Source organism: Rhinoraja longicauda, chromosome 30, assembly GCF_053455715.1.
Source record: "Rhinoraja longicauda isolate Sanriku21f chromosome 30, sRhiLon1.1, whole genome shotgun sequence".
NCBI classification, from domain to species: Eukaryota; Metazoa; Chordata; class Chondrichthyes; order Rajiformes; family Arhynchobatidae; genus Rhinoraja; species Rhinoraja longicauda.
The window spans coordinates 27,492,493-27,509,093 of record NC_135982.1 but is presented as its reverse complement, the minus strand read 5'-3'; the positions used below and the strand labels follow the sequence as shown (position 1 = coordinate 27,509,093).

The following is a 16,601-nucleotide window of genomic DNA, read 5'->3' as shown; positions in this document are numbered from 1 at the left end:
GGCGGTGCGTACAGGCTCGAAGGGCCGAATGGCCTCCTCCTGCACCTATTGCCTATTGTCTAAAGTCCACTGTCCGCAATGGGGTCGAGGTGAATCGGACAGTGCCCTAGCTTATGGAAGGGCCGTTCAGAAGCCCGAAGCTTCTGTACCTTCTGCCGGAAGGGAGCGGGGAGAAGAAGGAATGACCGGGATAGGAAAGATCTTTGACTCTGGAACGTACAAACTTTGTACAGACAGCACCCGTAGTCGGGATCCAACCAGGGTCTCTGGCGCTGCAAGCGCTGTAAGGCAGCAACTCTACCGCCGCGCCACCGTGACCGCAAGAGATGTTCCATTAGATGTAGCTTGTAGGGCTAACAGGATCAAGGGATGTGGGGAGAAAGCAGGAACGGGGCACTGATTCTGGATGATCAGCCATGATCACATTGAATGGCGGTGCTGGCTGGAAGGGCCGAATGCACCAGTTTCCCTGTGTTTCTATGTTTATCGCTGTGCTGGTGTGGCTTTGCCTGACGGTTTATCCCGGTGCCGTGTTGCAGGAGCGGCTGGAAGCCGCGCGCCAGGCCGGCGCCGAGACGAAGAAGCAGAGCGGCGCGATGGCGGACAGGCTGCAGAACCTGCAGAGGGAGCAGCAGGATGGCGAGCTGCAGCGGGCCGAGCTGCAGACACAGCTACGCATGCACCAGGAGGTGAGCCCGGGCCGCCCCGCCCCGCCCCGCCCCGCCCCGCCCCACCTTGCTGCCCTCCCTGCTGGTGGTGGGTGGGCCCTAGCGTCGCCAACTGTCCCGTACGGGACCGCCCTTGTCCCGTGTTAGTAGGGGTTGCCACCTTCCTCACTCCCAAATACGGGACAAAGGGTGACGTCACCGCCCCGCAAACGCCCCTACGTGATCTCACCCACAGCCAGCGGCCACGTGCTCCCGCTCCACCAATGGCGGCCGCCCGGGCCGGGAGCACGTGGCCGCTGGCTGTGGGTGAGGTTCTCCCCGTGACCCGCGTGGGTTTTCTCCGGGCGCTCCGGTTTCCTCCCACGCTCCAAAGACGTGCAGGTTTGCAGGTTAATTGGCTTGGGTGTAAGTGTAAATTGTCCCTGGTGTGTGTGTGTGTAGGCCAGCGCTAGTGTGCGGGGATCGCCGGTGGCCGCGGGCGCAGTGGGCGCGGGGTCTGTTTCCGCGCGGCGTCTCTGCGTTCTAACGGCCCGTGGTTCTCCGTGTTGCGGCCAGGTGCTGCAGCAGCAGCAGGAGGGGGACGAGGCGGCGCTGCGGGGCGTGCAGAAGCTGCAGGAGGACAAGCAGCTGCTGCAGGAGCGGCTGGGAGTGCTGCAGCGTGCCATCGCGCAGCTGGAGAACGAGAAACGCGAGCTGGAGCGGGCGGCCGGCCGGCTGGAGAAGGACAAGGCTGCCCTGAAGAAGACCCTGGACAAGGTGGGTCTCCAGCACCACAGCCTGACAAACCCAGCCGAGCTCTCAGCGTGGAAAACACACACACACTGTGCAGGAGGAACACCTATCCATGTTCTCCACAGATGCTGCCTGACCTGCTGAGTTACTCCAGCACTCTGTGAAACGTCACCTATCCATGTTCTCCACAGATGCTGCCTGACCCGCTGAGTTACTCCAGCACTCTGTGAAACGTCACCTATCCATGTTCTCCACAGATGCTGCCTGACCCGCTGAGTTACTCCAGCACTGTGAGTCTACGCCTGATTGGACTTTGCTGGCTTTACTCAGTTCAGGTCTGGTAATTAATGGAACAGCTGGCACTGTATTGTAAAGTGAGAGGAGGAAGTAAAATTATACTGTGCCTCCACACTCTCTGATTATTCCAGAGCAACTTACAGACGCAACATTAACTTCTGAAGTGCAGAGTGTGGTAGAGCTCACAATAACACCGAGCAAGATCTCACAACAAATGTGGTAGGATAGATCGTTCTGGGGGCCTTTTTTACACCCAGTAAATAATGCTCAATGTTTTTGGGGATCGATTGTGCTTTTCTTTGAAACAGTACAATGGACCCTTTTTCAAGGACACAGAGTGCTGGAGTAACTCAGCGGGTCAGGCAGCATCTGTGGAGAACATGGATCGGTGACGTTTCACAGAGTGCTGGTGTAACTCAGCGGGTCAGGCAGCATCTGTGGAGAATGTGGAGAGGTGACGTTTCGGGACCCTGCTTCAGACTATTCAGACTTCTTCTCAAGCCTGAAGAAGGGTCCCGACCCGAAACGTCACCTCTCCACGTTTAGACTTGGGCATGCAAACAGGCCCTTCGGCCCATCATGTCGGTGCCGACCACTCGCACCATCCTACACACCAGGGACAATTTACAATTACCACAAGCCAATCAACCTGCACTTATTTGGAGTGTGGGAGGAAACCGAAGCACCCGGAGAAACCCCACGAGGTCACTGGGAGAACGTACAAACTCTGCACAGACAGCACCCATGGCTGATCTATCTCTCCCTCTCAACCCCATTCTCCTGCCTTCCCCCATAACCCTTGACACCCGCACTAATCAAGAATCCATCTACAGTATCTCTGCCTTAAAAATATCCACTGACTTGTGGCCTCCACAACCTTCTGTGGCAAAGAATTCCACAGATTCACCACCCTCTGACTAAAGAAATTCCTCCTCATCCCCTTCCTAAAGGAACGTCCTTTAATTCTGAGGCTTTGTCCTCTGGTCCTGGACTCTCCCACTAGTGGAAACATCTTCTCCACATCCACTCTATCCAGGCCGCTCACTATTCTGTACGTTTCAATGAGGTGCCCCCTCTCATTCTTCTAAACTCCAGCGAGTACAGGCCCAATGCCGACAAACGCTCATCATGAGTTAACCTACTCATCCCTGGGATCATTCTCGTAAACCTCCTCTGGACCCTCTCCAGAGCCAGCACATCCTTCCTCAGATATGGTGCCTGAAATTGCTCACAGTGCTCCAAGTGTGGTCTGACCTGCACCTTATAGAGCCTCAGCATTACATCCCCGTTTTTGTATACTAGCCCTCTTGAAATAAATGCTAGCATTGAGTTTGTAGGGAAAAAAAACTGCAGATGCTAGTTTAGATCAAAGGTAGACACAAAATGCTGGAGTAACTCAGCGGGTCAGGCAGCATCTCGGGAGAGAAGGAATGGGTGACTTTTTGGGTCAAGACCCTTCTTCAGTCTGATGTCAGGGGAGAGGGCGCGTCCCGCCCTGAAACATCACCCATTCCTTCTCTCCAGAGATGCTGCCTGACCCGCTGAGTTACTCCAGCGTCTTGTGTCTACCTAGCTTTGCATTTGCCTTCCTTACTACCGATTCGACTTGCAAGTTAACTTCGTTTTGGGAATCCTGCATGAGTGCTCCCGAGTCCCTCTGCACCTCTGGTGTCTGGATTCTTTCCCAATTTAGAAAATAGTCTGTGCCTTTTTTCCTCTTCAAGGGCTCTGGCAGCCGGTCGCTCCCTCAGCAGAGTGTCTGGAGCGAGTCGTGAACCAAGGCCAGCGACTCAGGGCTGGCACCCAGCCCCAGCCAGCAACTAACAACACATGGCCCGTGCCAGTAACGCCCCACAAACTAGTGGCCCCAATATCCCACCGCCTTGACTCGAGCAGAAACATTTTGTTCAGCACGCTGGGGGATCTCATTTTGTTCAGCACGCTGGGGGATCTCATTTTTAGGTTTAGGCTTATTATTGTCATGTTGAAAGACTGGAGCGGCTAGGCTTGTATACACTGGAATTTAGAAGGATGAGAGGGGATCTTATCGAAACGTGTAAGATTATTAAGGGGTTGGACACGTTAGAGGCAGGAAACATGTTCCCAATGTTGGGGGAGTCCAGAACCAGGTGCCACAGCTTAAGAATAAGGGGTAGGCCATTTGGAACGGAGATGAGGAAAAACTTTTTCAGTCAGAGAGTTGTGAATCTGTGGAATTCTCTGACTCAGAAGGCAGTGGAGGCCAATTCTCTGAATGCATTCAAGAGAGAGCTGGATAGAGCTCTTAAGGATAGCGGAGTCAGGGGGTATGGGGAGAAGGCAGGAACGGGGTACTGACTGAGAATGATCAGCCATGATCACATTGAATGGCGCTGCTGGCTCGAAGGGCCGAATGGCCTCCTCCTGCACCTATTGTCTATTGTCTATCGAAGTACCGTGAAACGTTTTGTTCTGCTTGCTATCCGATACAACACATCGGAGCGGCACGGTGCCAGAGACCCAGGTTCGATCCTGACTACGGGTGCTGTCTGTACGGAGTTTGTACGATCTAATCCCCCGGGGGATAAGAACCATCCGAGCCCAACGAGAGATCAGCCCCGAACTGCTCCCCACCTCATCGGTGACGAGGGGCACCAACTTCCTCACTCCCAAATACGGGACAAGGTGACGTCACCGCCCCGCGCCCCACGTGACCTCACCCAGCCAGCGGCCACGTGCTCCCCCTCCACCAATAAATCAAAAATAATTTATTCAATTACGATACAGAACAAAACCGTGGTAACACACCATCGCCACGGTACAAAATCACCAAATTATGGACAGGACACTAGATTGTCAAATGATCTATAACGTGGCCCTTATTGAGGATACGTTCTACCCTCCCCTCCGTCTGGTTGCAGGTGGAGCGGGAGAGACTGCGGTACGAGGAGGACACCATGCGTGTGTCCGCGGAGAAAGGTCGCCTCGATCGCTCGCTCACCACGGTGGAGCAGGAGCTCGTGGAAGCCCAGAGGCAAACCCAGCAGCTGCAGGTGAGACCCTGGCAGCCGCGAGTCACCGGTAGATACACACGCCAGCAAGTCCAAGCCTTGGGCGGCATTAGGGTTGCCAACTGTCCCGTATTAGCCGGGACATCCCGTATATTGGGCTAAATTGGTTTGTCCTGTACGGGACCCCCTTTGTCCCGTATTAGGTCCAGGGGGCGCTGTAGGCCTGGACGCTGTAGGCCCGGACAGTGTAGGCCCGGATGCTGTAAGTCCGGACACTGTAGGCTCGTACGCTGTAGGTCCGGACACTGTCGGCCCAGGCACTGTAGGCCCGGACAGTGTAGGCCCGGGCACTGTAGGCCCCGACAGTGTAGGCCCGGGAACTGTAGGCCCGGACAGTGTAGGCCCGGGCGCTGTAGGCGCGGACAGTGTAGGCGCGGACAGTGTAGGTGCGGAGGCCCAGGCGCCGCCTAATGGAGGAGCGGGAGCACGTGGCCGCTGGCTGGGTGAGGTCACGTGGGGCGTGGGGCGGTGACGTTATCTTGTCCTGTATTTGGGAGTGAGATAGTTGGCACCCCTAGGCGGCATGGTGGTGCAGCGGTTGAGCCAGACACCCGCGTTCGATCCTGACCATGGGCGCTGTCTGTACGGAGTTTGCACGTTCTCTCCGTGACCACGTGGGTTTTCCCCGGGTGCTCCGGTTTCCTCCCACACTCCAAAGACGTGCAGGTTTGTAGGTTAATTGGCTTGGTGAATGTAAAAATTGTCCCTAGTGTGTGTAGGACAGTGTTAGTGTGCGGGGGGGGATCGCTGGTCGGCGCAGACCCGGTGGGCCGAAGGGGCCTGTTTCCGCGCTGTATCTCTAAACTAAACTAAACTACAACTAAACTTAAACTAGAACTAAATGAGAACATATTGGAGAGTTAGATTTAGCTGCTCGGGCTAACGGAATCAAGGGATATGGGGAAAAAGCAGGAATGGGGTACTGATTCTGGATGATCAGCTGTGATCACATTGAATGGCGGGGCTGGCTCGAAGGGCCAAATGTCCTACTCCTGCACCTATTTTCTATGTTTCTATAACTAAGCTTAAACTCATGTTGTTGACAACCACGCTCCCAATGGCCGTTTACCGGAGGGAATCACCAAACTGTGACGGGCTGTCTGATTCCTGGCTCTCTACCCCAGAGGATGTTGAGTGTGTAAAGCTGTTCCAGCACGATCGGGTCTCCACAAGTACTCGGCTCTAACGAGCAGCTTGATGGAGGGGCAACCTCCCTGGGCTGGGACTGCAGGCAGCAGCTTGGAATTCCCACAGGGCAGTGCGAGGCTTGCAGTGAGCGGGCGGTCGGCTTGGAGTAAAAGTCAGGAGGTGGCTCGGTGTTTCCGTGCGCACTGAGGAGGTGAAGGTTCAGCCGCTCGAGCCTCGGAGGAAGTTGTGTCTGGATCCAGCGGTCTCCCGAGAATGCCGCTGGATTGCTGCCAAGTGGAGAGTGAATGCTCGAGCAGTTATTTCATCCAGATGTGGCAGTCAGTCCAGCCTCTGCCATTGTAGCTACCTCGGCCACGGTGTGAAATCCAACCCCAACCCTCCAGGATCATCACTGATAGATTAACGGTGGACACAAAACGCTGGAGTAACTCAGCGGGTCAGGCAGCATCTCGGGAGGGAAGGAATGGGGGGCGTTTCGGATCGAGACCCTTCTTCAGACTGATGTCAGGGGAGGGGGCGGGACAAGGATAGAATGTAGTTGGAGACAGGAAGACTAATGGGAGAACTGGGAAGGGGGAGTGGATGGAGAGAGAGGGGAAGCTGGAGCTATCTGAAGTTAGTGGTCAATGTTCAGACCGCTGGGGTGTAAACTACCCAAGCGAAATATGAGGTGCTGTTCCTCCAATTTGCGCTGGGCCTCACTCTGACAATCTCCCTACCCAGTTCTCTCACTAGTCTTACTGTCTCCGACTACATTCTATCTTTGTCCCGCCCCCTCCCCTGACATCAGTCTGAAGAAGGGTCTCGACCTGAAACGTCACCCATTCCTTCTCTCCCGAGATGCTGCCTGACCCGCTGAGTTACTCCAGCACCTTGTGTCCACCTCCTATTTTCTATGTTTCTATCTAGAGAATGGCCTAATTCTGCTCCTATCACTTATGGCCTTAGTGTAGGCGGGGCATGTTGGTCGGCGTGGGTAAGTTGGGCCGAAGGGCCTGTCTCCGCGCTGTATGACTCGATGACTCTTTCAATCAGTCTATTGTGGTGAGCCGTTGGTGAATGCTTGTCTGGTTGGCCAATGCTGAGCCAGCAGGACTGTGAAACCGTGCTGAAATGGTAAGTCTTTTCTCTTTCTGCTCACCGCTGATCCGTGAAGCTGGATTTGCAGATTATTAGGAGGAAGATATTGCAGTCTCTGGTGAGTCCGTCCGGCTGCAGTGTTGAGCAGCAGTACCTTCACCCCGGCCTTTCCCCTTCACTGTAGACCCTGTCATGCCAACAGTTAGTAAGGTTGCCAACTGTCCCGTATTAACCGGGACATCCCGTATTTTGGGCTAAATTGGTTTGTCCTGTACGGGACCACCCTCGTCCCGTATTAGGCCGGGGGGGGGCGCTTTAGGTCCGGACAGTGTAGGCCCGGACAGTGTAGGCCCGGACAGTGTAGGCCCGGACAGTGTAGGCCCGGACAGTGTAGGCCCGGACAGTGTAGGCCCGGACAGTGTAGGCCCGGACAGTGTAGGCCCGGACAGTGTAGGCCCGGACAGTGTAGGCCCGGACAGTGTAGGCCCGGACAGTGTAGGCCCGGACAGTGTAGGCCCGGACAGTGTAGGCCCGGACAGTGTAGGCCCGGACAGTGTAGGCCCGGACAGTGTAGGTCCGGACAGTGTAGGTCCGGAGGCCCGGGCGCCGCCTAACGGAGGTTGCGTAGCAACCCGTCTCCCGGCCAGGGGGGACGGCATTAGTGGAGAGGGAGCACGTGGCCGCGGGGCGGTGACGTCACCTTGTCCCTTATCTGGGACTGAGATAGTTGGCACCCCTAACAGTTAGCCACCCACACCTATTCCTTTACTCCAGAGATGCTGCCTGACCCGCTGAGTTACTCCAACACTCTGTGAAACGTCACCTATCCAGGTCCTCCACAGATGCTGCCTGACCCGCTGAGTTACTCCAACACTCTGTGAAACGTCACCTATCCAGGTCCTCCACAGATGCTGCCTGACCCGCTGAGTTACTCCAGCACTCTGTGTCTATCATCAGTCAGTGTGTGCAGCCCCTCTGCTGTCCAACAGCCCAGCCCATGGGGAGAGGAGCTGGAAGATTCTGAAGCTCTAGTCGCAGAGTGGTGCGGCGCGGTGGCGCAGCGGTAGAGTTGCCGCCTCGCAGCGCCAGAGACTCAGGTTCCATCCTGACCACGGGTGCTGTCAGTGCGGAGTCTGTACGATCTCCCCGTGACCATGTGGGTTTTCTCCGGGTGCACCAGGTTCCTCCCACACTCCAAAGACGTGAAGGTTTGGAGGTTAATTGGCTTTGGTAAAAATGGTCATTTGTCCCGGGTGTTTGCAGGATAGTGTTACTGTTCTGGAATTATTGGTCAGTGCGGACTCGGTGGGCCGAAGGGCCTGTTTTTGCGCTGCATCTCTAAACTTAACTAAATGAAAGAGGGTCTTAGAAGGGTCTTAGAACTAGTGTGAACGGGTGATCGATGATCAGCGTGGACTTGGTGGGCCATGGAGCCTGTTTCCACGCTGTGTCTTACAATGATTCTTATAGATTCAACAGAGATGTACAAAATCATGAGAGGAATAGATCAGGTAGACGCACAGTCTCTTGTCCAGAGTAGGAGAATCAAGAACCAGAGGACATAGGTCGAAGGTGCGGGAGGAAAGATTCAATAGGAACCTGAGGGGTAACTTTTTTCTCCGGGTGCTCCGGTTTCCTACCACATCCCAAAGACGTGCAGGTTTGTAAGTTAATTGGCATCGGTAAAAATTGTAAATTGTCCCTGGTGTGTGTAGGATAGTGTTAGTATGCGGTGATCGCTGATCGGTACGGACTTGGTGGGCCGAAGGGCCTGTTTCAGTGCTGTACCTAGGGTTGCCAACTGTCCCGTATTAGCCGGGACATCCCGTATTTTGGGCTAAATTGGTTTGTCCCGTATTAGGCCAAGGTAGGCCGAACTGTAGGCTCGGACAGCTTAGGCCCGGACACTGTAGGCCCGGACACTGTAGGCCCGGACACTGTATGCCCGGTCAGTGTAGGCCCGGAGGTCCGGGCGCCGCCTAACGGAGGTTGCATAGCAACCTGCCACCCAGCCTGGGCGGCCGCCATTAGTGGAGCGGGAGCATGTGGCCGTTGGCTGGGTGAGGTCACGCGGGGCGCGGGGGCGGTGACGTCACCTTGTCCCTTATTTGGGAGTGAGATAGTTGGCAACCCTAGCTGTGACCAAACTAAACTGAACTGAAGAGGTCCAGGGATAAATGGAACAGAAGGGCAAATGTTCAGCTCTGAGTTAGGTTGGCTTTTGGGCAAGGATTTCCACGCTTATTGGAACTGATGGCATGACAGCAGAAGCAGCCCCTAGAGTCTAGACTCTGCTCTGAAAATACGGGTCAGTACTAGGTGCAGTGTATTCAGAGTCACAGGTAACATTGTAATCTGCTAGTCCCCAATCTCCAACTAGTCCCCAATCTCCAACTAGTTCCCAATCTCCCACTAGCACTAGACTTTACTCGCACCGAGCTTTACTAGTATGTGGCTTTGCTTGTAGCTTCTGAGTTGTTCGTTCATCTTGTGCCATTTATAACTTGTCCACCTCTAGTAACATCTGAGAACCTCAGCAAATCAGACAGCATCTGCAGTGAGAGAAACAGCTAACTCTTAACCTGTCATTATCCCGTCCCGCCGTTGGTGGAGCGGGAGCACGTGGCCGCTGGCTGGGTGAGGTCACGCGGGGCGCGGGGCGGTGACGTCACCTTGTCCCTTATTTGGGAGTGAGGAAGTCGGCAACCCCTACAGATGGTAGAGTTGCTGCCTCTCAGCGCCAGAGACCCGGGTTCGATCCTGACCACGGGTGCTGTCTGTGTGTGGAGTTTGTTCGTTTTCCCTGTGACTGTGTGGGTTTCCTCCAGGTGCTCTGGTTTCCTTCCACATGCCAAAGACGTGCAGGTTTGTAGGTTAATTGGCTTCGGTAAATATTGTAAATTGTCCCCAGTGTGTGTAGGATAGTGCTAGTGGGCGGTGTGATCACTGGTCGGCACGGACTCGGTGGGCCGAAGGGCCTGTATCTGCAAACTAAACTAAAAGGCAGGAAAATGGGGTTGAGATCAGCTCACTGTACGCTAAGTGGGAGAAATCAGTGTGAACGGGTGCTTAAAAATCCCGCCCCCCGCTATAGTCAGTCTGAGGAAGGGTCCCGACCCGAAACATCGCCTGCCCATTCCCTCCACACATGCTGCCCGACCCGCTGAATTCCTCCAGCACTTTGTGCTTTGCTGGGGGTCCCAGCGCCTGCAGTTAGTTGCTTGTGTCTCCATGGGTTGTCTTGCCCGTACAACTTGCCGTTCCCCCACCCTCAGGCCCAGCTCTCCGACGTGGAGCACTCACACGCGCACGGCGTGGTCGAGGCGGCCGCCAGACACCGCCAGGAGCTGCAGAAGGAGACGGAGCGACTGAGGGCGGCGCAGGTACAGACCGAGAGGACCCTGGAGGCCCGTGAGCGGGCACACCGGCAGCGGGCCAAAGGACTCGAGGAGCAGGTAGCCTACGCTGCAGCGCCATGCCACCTCACTGCCACACGTGCAAACGCACACAGAAATCCATCCCGCCTCACTGCCACACGTGCAAACGCACACAGAAATCCATCCCGCCTCACTGCCACACGTGCAAACGCACACAGAAATCCATCCCGCCTCACTGCCACACGTGCAAACGCACACAGAAATCCATCCCACCTCACTGCCACACGTGCAAACGCACACAGAAATCCATCCCACCTCACTGCCACACGTGCAAACGCACACAGAAATCCATCCCGCCTCATGCGCCTAGCAACAGAATAAATAAATACATAAATAAATAAATAATAAACTGACAATAAACTAAGCTAACTTACACATAATTCTTTCTGGGGAAAGATCATAAGTGATAGGAGCAGGATTTGGCCATTCGGCCCATCAAGTCAACTCCGCCCTTTCAATCACGGCTGATCTATCTCTCCCCCCTAACCCCATTCTCCTGCCTTCTCCCCATAACCTCTGACACCCGCACTAATCAAGAATCTATCTATCTCTGCCTAAAAAATATCCACTGACTTGTGGCCTCCACAGCCGTCTGTGGCAAAGAATCCCACAGATTCACCACCCTCTGACTAAAGAAATTCCTCCTCATCCCCTTCCTAAAGGAACGTCCTTTAATACTGAGGCTGTGGCCTCTGGTCCTAGACTCTCCCACTAGTGGAAACATCCTCTCCACATCCACTCTATCCGGGCCTTTCACTATTCTGTAAGTTTCAATGAGGTGCCCCCGCTCATTCTTCTAAACTCCAGTGAGTACAGGCCCAGTGCCGACAGACGCTCATCATACGTTAACCCACTCATTCCTGGGATCGTTCTCATAAACCTCCTCTGGACCCTCTCCAGAGCCAGCACATCCTTCCTCAGATATGGGGCCCAATATCTGTTCATGATACTCCTAGTGTGGTCTGACCAGCGCCTTATAAAGCCTCAGCATTACGTCCCTGTTTTTATATTACTTTCCTCTCCTCTCCTCTCCTCCTCTCTCCTCTCTTCCCCTTCCCTCTCCTCTCCCACCCGCCTCGTTCCTCGCCCGTAGCGGACAATAACTGGCGGCACGGTGGCACAGCGGGTAGAGCCGCTGCCTCTCGACGCCAGAGACCCGGGTTCAATCCTGACCACAAGTGCTGTCTGTACGTAGAGTTTGTACGTTCTCCCCGTGATCGGGTGGGTTTTCTCCGGGTGCTCCGGTTTCCTCCCACACTCCAAAGACGTGCAGGTTTGTTGATTAATTGGCTTCTGTAAACTGCCCCTGGTGTGCAGGGAGTGGATGAGGAAGTGGGATGACATAGAACCAGTAGGTCTCGATTCAAAGCTGTGTCTTTCAACCAAAACCATATAATATTGCAGATTTTTGACATGGGGCAGACCAATAATCCCGTGTCTGTCATCCTCTACACTTTAGAGATACAGCGTGGAAACAGGCCCTTCGGCCCACCGAGTCCACTCCATCCAGCGATCCACACACACTAACGCTATCCTACACACACTGGGGACAATTTACAGTTTACAGAAGCCAATTAAACTACAAACCTGCACGTCTTTGGAGTGTGGGAGGAAACCGGAGCACCCGGAGAAAACCCACGAGGTCACAGGGAGAACGTACAAACTCCGTACAGACAGCGCCCGTAGTCAGGATCGAACCCGGGTCTCTGGCGCTGTGAGGCGGCAGCTCTACCCGCTGTGCCACCGTGCCGCCCTCTACTCCTACGTTGGCCGGCATTGATTAACCTGTGCTGTCCTCCCCTGTGTGCCAGGTGTCGACGCTGAAGGACCAGCTACAGCAGGAGCTTCGCCGACGCCAGCCGCAGTATTCCCACTCCATCGTCTCTGGGAATTGACTCCAGTCCAGGGGGCAGCTTAGCGCAGTGATACGGCAGGGTCTCGGCCAGCACCCTCCCCTTCCCACCAGCAATCACCAGCAGACAGCAGACCCCCATAGACAGCAGAGTCAGAACATCCCCCTCCCAACCCCATCCTCAACTATCCCAACCTCCCAATCAAACCAAAATCACAGGCCAGGTCAGGGGCACGTGGTCAAGACCCTTCTTCACACTCTGACCAACGTCTCAGGAAGGGTCTTCTCGTCTGAAGAAGGGTCTCGACTTGAAACGTCAACTATTCCTTCTCTCCAGAGACGTTGCCTGTCCCGCTGAGTTACCCCAGCATTTTATGTCCATCTTTTGTATAAACCAGCATCTGCAGTTCAATTTGATTACAGGATATTTTAGGGGGGGGTTCAGAATCCTTTTTCTGTCCGTATTAGCAGCGGGACTGAGAGCTCGAGTTGTGAAAGGATTTCCAGACTTGGGAAAATTAGACTCGATGATCTGTAAACACTAGACTCTGCCTCTAGTCCACACACACACACACACACACAGGGGGTAGGTCTCTGGCCTAATCTGTGCACGATGTTTAAATGATCGAGACGCACTTCGAATCTGAAAGCCCTCCCCTCGGTGGAACCCTGGCCAACTCCAAGTGAGACACAAGATACTGCAGATGCTGGAATCGTGAGCAAAACACCAGGGGCCGGAGGTACTCAGCGTGGCAGGCGGCATCTGAGGAGGGAATGGCCAGGTGACTTTTCAGTTGGGACCATTCCAATCAGACAGCTACATGGATAGACACAAAATGCCAGAGTAACAGGCAGCATCTCTGGAGAGAAGGAATGGGTGACGTTTTGGGTCGAGCCCTTTCTTCAGACCCTTTAAACCAGCATCTGCAGTTCCTTCCTACACAGGCACATGGGTAGGACATGTTTGACAATAGACAATAGGTGCAGGAGTAGGCCATTCGGCCCTTCGAGCCAGCACCGCCATTCAATGTGATCATGGCTGATCATTCTCAATCAGTACCCCGTTCCTGCCTTCGCCCCATACCCCCTGACTCCGCTATCCTTAAGAGCTCTATCTAACTCTCTCTTGAATGCATTCAGAGAATTGGCCTCCACTGCCCTCTGAGGCAGAGAATTCCACAGATTCACAACTCTCTGACTGAAAAAGTTTTTCCTCATCTCGGTTCTAAATGGCCTACCCCTTATTCTTAAACTGTGGCCCCTTGTTCTGGACTCCCCCAACATTGGGAACATGTTTCCTGCCTCTAACGTGTCCAACCCCTTAATAATCTTATACGTTTTGGAAGGATATGGGCCAAACGTGGGCAGGTGGGACTTGTGTAGATGGGGCACGTTGGCCCGGTGTGGGCAAGTTGGGCCGAAGGGCCTGTTTCCACGCTGTATCACTCTAATCAATGTGAAGAAGGGTCCCGACCCGAAACGTCACCTATCCATGCCTGACCAGCTGAGTTACTCCAGCACTTTGTGGCAAAGCTGGTTGATAGCACCAGGAATCCGGGTGGATAATGGTATATCACTGCCCTAAACACAGACATCCCAAGCGATTGAATTTAATCTGGTGCAAGTGTGGGCTGTGTGGCACAGTGTTTCATTGAGAGGTGCATTATTCTTGACAGCACATGGAGATTCGACCACCAGAGACTGAAGATTGTGCATGAGGTGCTTGCCTTCAGACCAATAGATAAGTGTTCCATGTAATTGAGTAACAATTATGTTATTAACTTGAGGCAGAAGATAGGTTTAATTGAATGTATTCATCATCTGGAATACATTTATTTTACAATTATCGAGGATGTATTCTCTCGGTGTGACCATTAGAAATGTATTCTAAAGTACTGTAATAACTGTCAGCTGAAAAAACTCTAATAGTTTGAAGAAGCTAAACATGTGAAATTCTGTTCATTGAGACCACTGCGATTGTGGAATTATTGCTGTGTGTTTAAATCTCACTTCCTTTGTTTGATATTACTGTATCTTTCTGCTGTTAACGTTTGGAAAGTGGACTCTGTATCGAAGCCGATTCAGTCCAGACCATTCCTCCTAGTTCTGTCAAATAGGTGAAGTGGTAGAGTTGCTGCCTCACAGCGCCAGGGACCCGGGTTCAATCCCGACCACGGGCGCTGTCTGTGCGGAGTTTGTACGTTCTCCCCGTGACCTGCGTGGGTTTTCTCCGGGTGCTCCGGTTCCTTCCCACACTCCAAAGACGTGCAGGTTTGTAGGTCAATTGGCCTGGTAAAATTGTGAATGGTCCCTAGTGTGTGTGGGATAGCGTTAGTGTGCGGGGATCGCTAGTTGGCGAGGACACGATGGGCCGAAGGGCCTGTTCCCTGCTGCATCTCTGAACTAAACTAAATTGGACCATTACGATTTAGTGAACTTTCACTTTTTCAAAAAAATAGATTTATACTTACAAATTATCTTGTGATCTAAAGAAGAAATCAATGCAAGTAGCCTTCAAAATCTCTTGTTTTGCTGTGTTTTTAGCAATGTTTCCATTTTCTAGTCATTTCTGACGTTTTCCAGTCCAGGCGTTATCCTGAAATTATTGGCAGCAAAACGTGAGTCACTCGTTGTTTCTGGTTCCTTGTCTTTGCCCAGGGGATGGCAGAGAGTGTCTGCCGTTCTTTTATGAAGGGCGGCGCGGTGGCGCAGGGGTAGAGTTGCTGCCTCACTGCGCCAGAGGCTCAGGTTCCATCCCGACCACGGGCGCTGTCTGTGCGGAGTTTGTACGTTCTCCCCGTGACCTGCGAGGGTTTTCTCCGGGTGCTCCGGTTTCCTCCCACACTCCAAAGACGTGCAGGTTTGTAGGGTAATTGACTTGGTATAAACGTAAAACTCCCCTGTGTGTGTAGGAGAGTGTTAGTGTGCGGGGATCGCTGGTCAGCACGGACCGAGTAGGCCGAAGGGCCTGTTACCGCGCTGTATCTCTAACACTAAAAGAAACCTAAAAAGTGGTGAAGAGGCAGAGTGATGTTTTTTGCAGCTTCTCAAAATGGCGTCCTCCCGAGTTGGTGACCTGCTCGTTATTCAGGAACTTGGCGAGGCGTTCGTGCTCACCCTGTTCTCTGACCACTTGCAGAGAAGTACCAGGTGCTCCTCAACTTACGATGGGCGGGGTTACGTTCTGAGAAACCCACTGTAAACCGAAAATATCGTAAGTCGAAATGCGGTCACGTGGTCGGAAGCGAACGGCAGCTCGCCACGGGTCACTGCACCACCGCAAAGTGGAAGCATCGTATGTCGGAGAACACCTGCACTGGGATATCTGCAACCTCAGTGCCACCGGCCAACATGCCTTTGGTGTCCATGTCTGTGGTGTACACAGTATTAGCCCCGGGGAACAGATCCATCCCACCCAACGTTCACGTGGACCCAGTGATATCGGAGGGGGAGGCACACCGAGGAAGTGTGCCACCCACTGTGTCTCTCCTACAGGAGTCCCAGCCACTGCTTCACGTCCAACCTCAGCCCACCTGCCCTCTCGTACTGTACCAGGGGCGGCACGGTGGCGCAGCGGTAGAGTTGCTGCCTCACGGCGCCGGTTCGATCCTGACTACGGCTGCTCTCTGTGTGGAATTTGCACGTTCTCCCCGACGTGACCGTGTGGGTTTTCCCCGGGTGTCCCGGTCTCTCCCCGCACGCCAAAGAAATGCTAAAAGGCTAATTGGCTTCGGTGTGAGTTGTGTGGGATAGTGCTAGTGTACGGGTTGATCGCTGGGCGGCGCGGACTCGGTGGGCCGAAGGGCCTGTTTCCTCGCTGTGTGTCTAAAGTCTAAAGAAGGGACCAATCTGTTCTGACCCTGTGTGTTGGCTGAACCTGAGGCCTGTGACGTGTTTGTTGATTTCTAGTGTGTGGAGTGGCTGTTTGTTTTTGTAGATGTATTACAACATAACCCGTTGTCCTATTCCGTACGTCCACGGACTGTATCTCACCTGTTCAGTGTTACTCAGTGTTATTTTTTTACTCAGACGTTTTATACTGCACTGAGAAGAAGTGGATCGGATAGGTGACGAGACACGCTCGTTATGACGGGCATTTTGGTGTGTGAGACTTGCAATATTAGACCGTGCAGAAAATAAACCACCAACAAAATGAACTCTTCCGTTTGCTTCGAGAGTGTGTTTTTGTGTGGCATTCATTTATTTTTTTGCTGATCGCTCTGTTGCCATGGGAACTGTGTGCCATGTAGGGGTTGCCAACTTCCTCACTCCCAAATACGGGACAAAGGGCGACGTCATCGCCCCGCGCCCCACGTGACCTCACCCAGCCAGCGCC

The 16,601-nt window shown here is 53.7% G+C and overlaps 1 protein-coding gene across 1 annotated transcript in view; it reads left to right on the top strand.

The window, feature by feature from the left end:
* LOC144608014 (uncharacterized) overlaps positions 1 to 16,453 on the top strand; it is a 29,295-nt gene extending 12,842 nt beyond the window's left edge. Inside the window, exons 6-10 of the mRNA XM_078425237.1 lie at positions 540 to 689; positions 1,224 to 1,424; positions 4,598 to 4,729; positions 10,252 to 10,431; positions 12,225 to 16,453. Coding sequence (XP_078281363.1) covers positions 540 to 689; positions 1,224 to 1,424; positions 4,598 to 4,729; positions 10,252 to 10,431; positions 12,225 to 12,308 — 747 coding nt within the window. The 3' untranslated portion in view covers positions 12,309 to 16,453. The remainder of the gene's footprint in view (positions 1 to 539; positions 690 to 1,223; positions 1,425 to 4,597; positions 4,730 to 10,251; positions 10,432 to 12,224) is intronic.
* Positions 16,454 to 16,601: the final 148 nt, after the last annotated feature.